Consider the following 10,000-nt stretch of genomic DNA (forward strand, 5'->3'; position numbering starts at 1 on the left):
AAAGAACGATAAGAAGGTATTGTGGAGACAACAGTAATTTTGCTGGAATTGAAACTGACTGAAATAATGGGAATCAACAGAACACACTTTCTGATTTGTTTGTTTGTTTGCTTGCTTTTTGGTTCAATTTGTTTGAGTTTCAATGAAACTTTCATTGGCCTAAATATAGAATTGACATGAAGGCTGGTATCTTACCTGCCATCGTGTAATAGAGAGCGTGATGTTACCTGCACAAAATAGGCGAATTAGTCACCGTCCTTTCAAAGCCCACTTCTAGGCAAGAGCCTATATAGTCAGCGACTAGAAAACATTCACAAAAATCCCTTTTTTAGTCACTTACTCCGCTTAGGCTTAAGACTAGCAGGTCATTTACTAGACTAGTAAACAAATCTAGTCCGCTTACATAAAATTGGGCCATGGTGTTTTCGTTACTTTCCCATAGCGAGATTCATGTTCTCATCAGACGCTTTTCTAGATTCCTTCATGGAATGCCTGGGCGAAGACAATCAAAGATGCCAAAGAAGGGTGTAGCTTTTTTTGTTGTTTAGTTTATAGTTTTTAATCTGCAACTTACTGAATAATTAAAGATGGATTAGAAAACAAGTCTGGCTTGGCTCCAATAAAACTAGAAATTTCATCTGCGTAAGTAAGTGGATCCTTCTGAATCGTGTGTCGTCCTGACTTATACCATCTCTGTTTGGATTCAGCCTGTAAAATGATACATGTTGTAATAATATATTTAAAAAAAATAATAAACGTGTTATTTTGAAAAACATATCTTGTTTAAAATTAATTCACTTATTACCGTTCGAACATGTGTTGTGATAAGTCACTTCTATAGGCCAGAGATTCAAGAGGTCAAATTGTTTACCTCTGTCTCATACACATGTGGCCTATCGTGTCAAAGAAGATGAATAAAATTGAATATAAAACCAAATCAATGATAAGAATAAGAAAATTTCAGGTTTTATAGCGTGGCTCTGCGGTATTGTCGTTTCTTATCCGAAGGGTACTGATTTCAAATACACGCTGCGCTGTGTGGCCTTGAGCAAGTCCATCGCCCTCATTTTGCGATGTTGCACTGCGGCTGACGACTGGGTTTTTCCAGTCTTTATAGAAAAGACCCTAAAGACAAATTTACCCTCTGTGATGAATAAAGGGAATGTAATTTATATCTATATTTATTTATTTTTATTCATTCACTTTCATTTTTAAGTCTAAGGAACAAAACTCACTTTCTTCAGGCATTAATTTAAGCCAACTTTTATAAGTTCTAAGTCAGGTTAATCAGGCATGATACGGTTTTCAGATGATTGTTCAAATATTTTAATCGAAAACGGTTTTTAAAACGGATTTGTGTCTGTCTATTAAAAAACATAAACTGGGCTTGAAAATGGCGTTGAATAAAACTTAGAAAATGTTTTCTTTGTTTATACAAGACGAGTCTTCTGATGCTACGCATTGGTCATCAATAACACTTGAATTTGGTGCAATTTCTCACCTCAAATCTGCTTTACTTTTTCATTGTGATAGTTTAAAAGAGGATTCTGAACTTAAACTGGTTAACCTGACACTCACTGACAAGAATCATTTGGTGGTCCATAGCACCACAGTGTATTATTCTAAGCTGCTCTTCCAATTTCGCTCAAGCTTATTCCGTGTTCTGTTTTACTCTGACTTGACCAATTTTTCTTATTTTGGCCAGAAAACTTTTACTTCAAGTACCGAAGGTTTAAGATCGAAATCTAAAGCAAAATTGTTCTGGAAGAAGACACATTAATGTGCATCGTCAGCAGGAGATATTGCCTTAGCTCCTCCATACTGTCTCGTCGCAATATCTTTATCTGTTGCCTCCATATTACCCTTCCCTCAACCTCTCTCTCTCTCTCTCTCTCTCTCTCTCTCTCTCTCTCTCTCTCTCAGACACAGGCACAAATACACACACATACGCGCGCGCACACACACAAACACAAACACACACACAAACACACACACACACACACACACACACACAATCAAAGAATTAATTGCGTACTTACCAATTCCGAACGAATAGTCATTTCCATTTCTTCTTTCTGTGGTAGTTTGACTTGATCTTTACATAAAGCAGAAAACCACCTTGCTTGTGCTTCCGAGATGCAGATGAGTCCAGATGAAGCGGGTTGTACAAAGCCAATGAAAGCCAAGCTTTGACCAATGGTAGGAGAAAAAACGTTCTTGTATAACTGTAATGGGGAAACAGTGCCCTATTAAACAGATTGCTCGAAAATATACCATGAACTTAATGTAGGCTGTAAAGGGGGCGGGGGGGGGGGGGAGGGGAGGGGAGGCGGTCCCGTTAGCTCAATTGGGAAACGCAAAAAGACCAAGTTCGATTTGACCACAATTGGTGGATATTGCTAAAAAAATCAACGTATGTTGTGGCAAATGAGATTAGTCACCGTGATATTCTGAAAAAGGCATTTTTTCATAAACAAAGCATTTTAGAATTGAAAAGTCTTTCATTTGTCAGAAATTAGTTATGTCGATCATGTAAAAATAGAAAATGTTGGTACCAGATAGAAAACCTCAATAGACAACTTAGAATCTGATCTATTTACCAATGTTGTTTTGACTATTTTAAGGGACAAAAATTTCATATTTCTTAATTTTCGTACCTATTTTCTAAACACATATATCTATCTATCTTCTACCTACCTATCTCTTAATTCGCAAAGTAAGGATTTGAGAGAAATTCCAGTTAATGGGAATAAACGTCCTCACTCACTCAATCACTCAATCCTCTCCGGGCCTTTTGGCACTTTAGGCGATGCAAGGGATCTCCACCTAATCCTATCAGCAGCTATTCTTGGGGCCATCTCGATGGACAGACCGCTCTGTTTTAGGTCCCTCTCTAAGGTACGTCTCCAAGTCTCCTTGAGGCGGCCTCGCTTCCTCTTTCATTGGGGTGTCCATCGCAGAGCCTTTCTTATCCTTGTTTCATCAGGTCTGCGACAGACATGCCCAAACCATTGCCATCTTCTCCTGTTAATGAGACTCTCCAGAGACTCCACTTCAGCTCTCGCTCTGAGGTCCTCATTTGAGATTGTGTTTGGCCAGAAAATCTTGAAGATTCGTCGCAAACATTTGTTTTGAAATACTTCAAGTTTCTGGATGATACTATCTGTGACCTTCCAACATTCTGATCCATAAATCAAAACGTTCAAGTCATTACTTTTAAAAATCTTTATTTTGGTGATGGAATATAATCCCGTTGCTCTCCAAATTTGTTGGAGGGAAGCGAATATCTGGTTTGCCTTACAGATTCTGGTTTTGATTTCTGCATTGCAGTCACCATCTGTTGTCAGTTTACTGTCCAAGTACGTGAATTCATGAATATCTTCTACAGGATTTCCATCAATAAGCACTGGATCTTGGTTTAATGTGTTGATTCTCATGACTTGAGTCTTCTTGTTATTTACTTTGAGTCCAGTTGAGCTTGCTGTCGTGTGTAAACTTTCAGTCCTCTCTCTCTCTCTCTCTCTCTCTCTCTCTCTCTCTCTCTCTCTCTCTCTCTCTCTCTCTTTCTTTCTTTCTCTCTCTATGTATCTCTATCTATCTATCTATCTATCTATCTATCTATCTATCTATCTATCTATCTATCTCTTTATTGGCAAAATACGAGAGAAATTCCAGTTAATGGGAATAAACGTAACTAACTGAAAAAAGTAATAAATAAAAATTGACTATAACAGATTCAAAAGAGAACAAAATGCTAAACACGGAAAGTTTCGGGCTCAAAACTGCCAACAACAAAAGCAATAAATACATTACTAACAGATGAAGAGCGATCGGCTCAGATTTCAGTCCCATTTCTTAACCAAAATACACGCATGCTATAACATTAATTCCATCGAACACTTAAAGAGGCTCTCCTTATTTTAATTAAAAATGCGATGGTTTATATAAAAAAAGATCCTATGCTCTAAGATATGAATAAGTGCTGATCAAATAAAATTACTTTAGTTCGTAGAATGCAGTATAAAATGATATGGTAAAACTTAGACCTGTATTTCATTTTTATTCTCCATGAAAATATCTTTCTTGACGGAATCAGGAAGAAATGGCAGATCCATTTTGTAACCAGTACAGTAGATAATCTTGTCGAAGTCAGCAGAAGACCCGTTGGTAAAATGAACTGTACTTCCTTCAATTTTCTGATACAACAAAAGGTATTGGAGAAACAGTAAATTAACAGATAAATAATAAACAACAGCAAACACAGCTTAATTGATAAGTGTCTTGAAATTCGAATTTTAAGTTATGCGTTATATAAAAACAATGGGGCGAGATGGCTGAGTGGACGAGGCATTGCACTTCCATCATCTTGATTTTCACTTGAGAAAGAAGCTCACCCTTATTACTCATTTTGCGACACCTCACTGCGGCTGATGCCTGGTTTGTCTCTTTTTTTTTTAGATAAACCCTACAGAAAAATCACCCCTGAGTATGGATAAAGGGAATCTTATTTCATTTATTTAAACTAACTAACTTATACCCGTTCGTTGAACAGAGTTCTTTCTTTTAACCGTTTGACAGTTCATGACACAGGTAGACTACAGACCACTGGTAAAAATAATCGATTCCTCCTAGGATTGTTTAAGCCATTCCAGCTAAAACTCGGAGTTGGGTGATCATAATTATGAAAAGAATTGAATTTCCAAACATTCTTACATACATCTCATCTTGACACCTCTCCATCAGCTATCGTGGGCCTCCACATAATTCACATTTGTACAAACAATCGTTGTCATTCAAGGCATCCGTTAAGCCTCTCAAGATGGTTGATCTAAATGATTTTTGGTTGTTCTGAATGCAACACAACCTCTTGTTCTCAATGCATTGTTGAAATAACCGTCGTTCCCTCAGTAATGAAGACTTGGCATACCCCCTCTTTCTCCATATGATCCTGTACTGGTAGAACAGCACGTCTGTCATTTATTTTCATTAGACATCTGAGGTTTTTTTTAAAGTGAGCTTTTTTATAGCGAAAAATCCATTAAACGTGCTCAAAGCGCTTAACAAGGGGTCCCTAGTCAATAGCAACATTTCATATGTAGGACGAGACATGGCGCCTTTTAGGCGATATTACAATTTTTTCGGACAGAAATATCACTGTTAACGGCCAGTTGCTAATTTTACACCTGAGTAAGGTGAGAGAATGTGAATAAAGAGTTTTTTTTTCCCCCCAAGGATTCAACTATGCGCCGCTTGGGACTCGAACCCAGGATCTTCCGATCTGAAGGCGAGTGACATACCACTAGACTATATAGCCGCACATCATCACCCATATTCACCCCTTGAAAAGAATGTAACATACATGTAGACAGTCAATGATCTGTGGGATTCCGATATTGTCTGTATACTGCCGCCGCATTGCTTCATAAAATTATATGCCTGAATGTTGCAGCTGGACAAAGACAGTAAGCTCATTAGCAGATTATTCGTTAAAGGGTGCTATCCAGTCGGTCGTACATCAGGTTCGATGACAATATTTGCACATTCCATAGTTCTTACCTGTTTCCATACAATGCTTAAATGTATCCAATAACACAGGAAATGATAAACCTTAACAAATAAACAAAAACACGAATTTGTTGTCGCGACCGGTCTACTTACTGTCTCCATTACCACAAATTGTTTAGAGCGAGACACGGAGACGAAAAATGAAGACATTTTTTATGTTGACATTATTGCAAAGCGCTGTCAAAATCTTCCACAAAATGAATCAATCGAATAAACGACAGATTTATTAAAGGGATGATTATTGTAGAATAAAAAACAGAACGATGATGATGATGATGAATATCATGACGATGATGACGATGATATAATCATGACGATGATGACGACGACAGCGACGACGACGATGATGATGATGATGATGATGATGATGATGATGATGATGATGATGATGATGATATGATGCTGATGATGATGAGATGTTGATTTCTTCTAGATGCCTGATGACAGAGAGAATTTGAGAAACAAGATCACTGATGTCTGGAACAGACCTGGCATTTGATTGATTGATGTCACTTTACCTTGATGTTTGGTGCAATATTGATGTTGTCTCGTTGGATGTGATGAATGAGTGTAGGAGAGACTGTTGGTTGCGTTTCCATGATTCTCATCTTTGGATTCAAACCCCATCTAAATCGAAAGAAAACTTTTTGATTATCAATAGATATATTAAAGCAACAATGAATTGATGAATTGATCTCTGTCCAAAGAATCATAGAGGAAAGTGATGATAAACAATGTGGTTAAAATGGCAAGTGTTGTTATTTAATGTAAGTGCTTTGATATTGAAGGAATGCCAAATAACCAAGATTACTAAGAAAAGCAATGCTCAAAATGTTTCGACTGATGAGGTTATTATAACTGTAGGTTTTCCAAATTAAAAACTGACACAATTAAGTAAGAACAAAATTAATAGAGCATTTATGTAGCACACTATCCACTAAACCTGCTCTGAGCGCTTTACAGAGAATCCCCGGCCAACAGCAACGCATAACATGTAAGACAATATTATATGAAGCCTGTTAGGCGATATAACAATTTTTTTTCGGACAGACAACGCTGTTAACAGGCAGTTACTCATTTAATACCTGAATTCGTTGATATAATGTGAGTAAAGAGCCTTTTCGAAGGACTTAAATATGCGCCGCTCAGAGCGGGTCTCGAACCCTGGACCTTCCGATCCGAAAGCGAGAGTCATACCACTAGACCACATAGCCGCACTCTAAAAGGCATAATATTGTATCCTCGTGGCCATAATAATATGGCCATATCCATGTATTTATCTACAAATGTTCTCCACTATGCATACCTTCGAGGACATCCTTGTATGAGTCGCATAATACTCTCCAGCAGGAGATTTTTTATCGAGAGCGGAAGTCCAAGGAAGAATCTGCTGATGTATAAATCCGCGGGGTGTCCGAAGATGTAGTTCTGGAACACCCAGGCACCAGACCTTGAACTGATGTAAACACTGGGACATCTGGCATTTAGGGGATTGCAAATAATTGGAATTGGGGTTAGAGGAGGAAACATGACATGATACTAAGAGAAAAGAATTAAATATGTGACCAATCGCCTCAAAACGGATTATGTCGGGAGGAACTGGGTGATTCAGATTTAATTTGTAGCTTTACTTGTCAAATTTGAATTGAAACAAATGTATTAATCAGTTAACTGCCATACTCTGGAAAGACACGTATGTAAAAATTTGACCAGAAAGCTCGTCCTTCAAATATACCGATCGATATAAATGGCCCTCATAGAATAAACTCTCAATCAGTGGACCTGGAAGGACGAGCTTTCTGGCCAAATTTCTAAACAGTCTCTTTCCGGAGTACGGCAGCCAACTGGTTAAATGAGCAGAGTCAATTTTGCCCCCCCCCCCCCCCCCCCCCCCCCTCACACACACACACCCCATCCCTCCTAACACCATTCCTAACTTTGGTGTATTTAATTTAACCATATTACTTAATCTAATTCATCCCGACATAATACCGGATTGCCGGGATCAGACACACAGAGAGAGAGAGAGAGAGAGAGAGAGAGAGAGAGAGAAAGAGAGAGAGAGAGAGAGAGAGAGAGAGAGAGAGAGAGAGGAGAGGAGAGAGGCGCAGAGGAGAAGAATAGAAGCAGGAGAGAGAGAATGAGATAGGAAGGAGAGAGAGAGAGAGAGAGAGAGAGAGAGAGAGAGAGAGAGAGAGAGAGAGAGAGAAAGTACCGTAACTTTGGGGGAATAAGGGAGAAAGATAGATATATAGATAGATAGATAGATAGTTGATAGATAGATGAAAGATAGATAGATAGATAGATAGATAGATAGATAGATAGATAGATAGATAGAGATAGATAGATAGATTGATTGATTGATATATAGAACGATAGAGATTACTGAAAATGGTTTTAACTGATATTGGAATAGTTGTAATGGTAACCATGAATTTATAATTTATATTTTTATGAATATTACATTTTTATCATGGAACATATCAACATCAAACAAAATACTAGCTTAATGTGCATTGAAATCAAAACAGTCTTTCCTACAATATCCCATTAATAATCCACGATATTTGTTAAATCTCAGACGGGGTAAATGCGTTTGACACATGTGTAGCTCAGGACAAACATTATGCGTTATGGTGAGGACTGCTCGTGTGCTGAAACGATTTTTTATTATCCCTAAAAGATTGCATTCCGCCAATATGAAATCTATTTTATATCTTATTTAAATTTCTCCTTGAAATATCGCTCTTCTCCCTCCTGACATCATTGACCTGACTGACTCTCAATAGTACTTAACGTATCATTGGCGGATCATGCGATTGAATTGAGTCTCCGGAAATTAAACAAATAATTTTAGCTTTTATTTAGCGCAATATCCACTAAACGTGCTCAAAGCGCTTTACAAGGGATCCATGGCCAACAGCAACATTTAACATGTAGGACGGGACATGACGCCTGTTAGGCGATGTTACAATTTTTTCGGACAGAGACAGCTCTGTTAAAGGCCAGGTAATCATTTTACACCTGAGTACGGTGAGATAATGTGAGTAAAGAGCCTTCTCCAAGGACTCAACTATGCGCCGATCGAGGCTCGAACCCAGGACCTTCCGATCCCGAAAGCGAGTGTCATACCACTAGACCACATAACCGTCAATCGGATCCTTGCTATTGCTTTTAGATAGAAAGTTCCCACTAAACACCCTCTAACCGACAACATATATCTATTTAATGTAACACATATTTTTGTATGATGGTATGTTGTTTGTTGATTGATCTGGTGGACAGACGAGATATTTTACCTAAATGCATAGCATCAATTGGAAAAGAATATTTAGAATAAAAAGTGCTAATGACGCAGACTGCTTGCTTTATCGCGTATCGCGTTGACCATTGTTGAAACTCCATTTCATTCATTGTCATCCGATTATAAAACCCAGTGAGAGATGGATTCAGTGGATATGGCACTCCATAAAAGATCGTTTAAAAAAATGATTGTTAACCTGCCCCACGGTTTCATTAATGACGCCGCTGATTGCGATATATATAAAAGTCAAGGTACCATTGCTTTTACTAGTAGTTGTCAGAGGCAAGAGTCGAGAGTTTTCAGATTGTTTGATCCTTTTGCACATTTCGTTATTAAAACCGGGCCACAGTAATTGGTGAGATTAATTCAAAATGGAAGCGTAGGCATTGCAATTCATTATCTATTTTGACTTTGTACCTATATAAAGCGCATCATTGCTCTTTTGTATTTCAAATATTGCTTTGTAGTTGTAATGCCGAGGTACTGACAATAAAAACCTCGCCATTTTAAAATGAGGCTATAATATTAAACTAAATCAAATTCTAAAAGGAATTAATCGTGTGAATTACTAAATTTTAAACTTAGCCATCATCCCTCAGATGACTGCTCATATCACAACACTCACTAGCCACGTTTGACTCAAACGCTCCGAATGCATGAGAAGATTAGTATGAGTCTACTCACGAGAATGGTGATACTATTTTACAAAAGGAAGAGCACACCCACCGATGAATGTCTTCTTCTTTCAACCTGATCTTGGCAGTTACCTTCGCATGGTAGCGCAATCCACAGCGACGTCTACAGCGGAATTTCCGATGCCCACAATCAAAACTCTCTGGCCCACCATTTTGTTGGATACTGCATCATTGTAGTCCACGGAATGGATTATCTCCCCTGATGAATATAATATTGAACGAATATTATATACGTCTCATAGATTTTTATTATTGTTTTCATTAATTTCACCCGAATCGGAAGCAGAGGGCGTGACGTCACATATTCCTTTCTTCTAGTTCAAAGCTCCTTGGAAGTGTGTAACCAGTCCCCCGAAGGACTAACAATGAGTAGGCAACATATTTCAGGAGCAGGATATGTAGGTAGATTCTTATGACTACGGGTTTTAAAAGAGCG

The 10,000-nt window shown here is 38.0% G+C and overlaps 1 protein-coding gene across 1 annotated transcript in view; it reads right to left on the minus strand.

The window, feature by feature from the left end:
* The window catches only part of LOC144965226 (flavin-containing monooxygenase 5-like), a 25,459-nt gene that overhangs the window by 2,784 nt on the left and 12,675 nt on the right, over window positions 1-10,000 (minus strand). Inside the window, exons 5-10 of the mRNA XM_078900331.1 lie at window positions 9,637-9,763; window positions 6,872-7,042; window positions 6,084-6,192; window positions 4,047-4,196; window positions 2,040-2,225; window positions 575-708 (exon numbers count right to left, since the gene is read on the minus strand). Of these exons, the coding sequence (XP_078756457.1) occupies window positions 575-708; window positions 2,040-2,225; window positions 4,047-4,196; window positions 6,084-6,192; window positions 6,872-7,042; window positions 9,637-9,763 (877 nt within the window). The remainder of the gene's footprint in view (window positions 1-574; window positions 709-2,039; window positions 2,226-4,046; window positions 4,197-6,083; window positions 6,193-6,871; window positions 7,043-9,636; window positions 9,764-10,000) is intronic.

This window comes from Berghia stephanieae, chromosome 2 (assembly GCF_034508935.2).
Source record: "Berghia stephanieae isolate SIO BIC M18660-M18661 chromosome 2, UCSD_Bste_1.3, whole genome shotgun sequence".
Classification (NCBI taxonomy): Eukaryota; Metazoa; Mollusca; class Gastropoda; order Nudibranchia; family Aeolidiidae; genus Berghia; species Berghia stephanieae.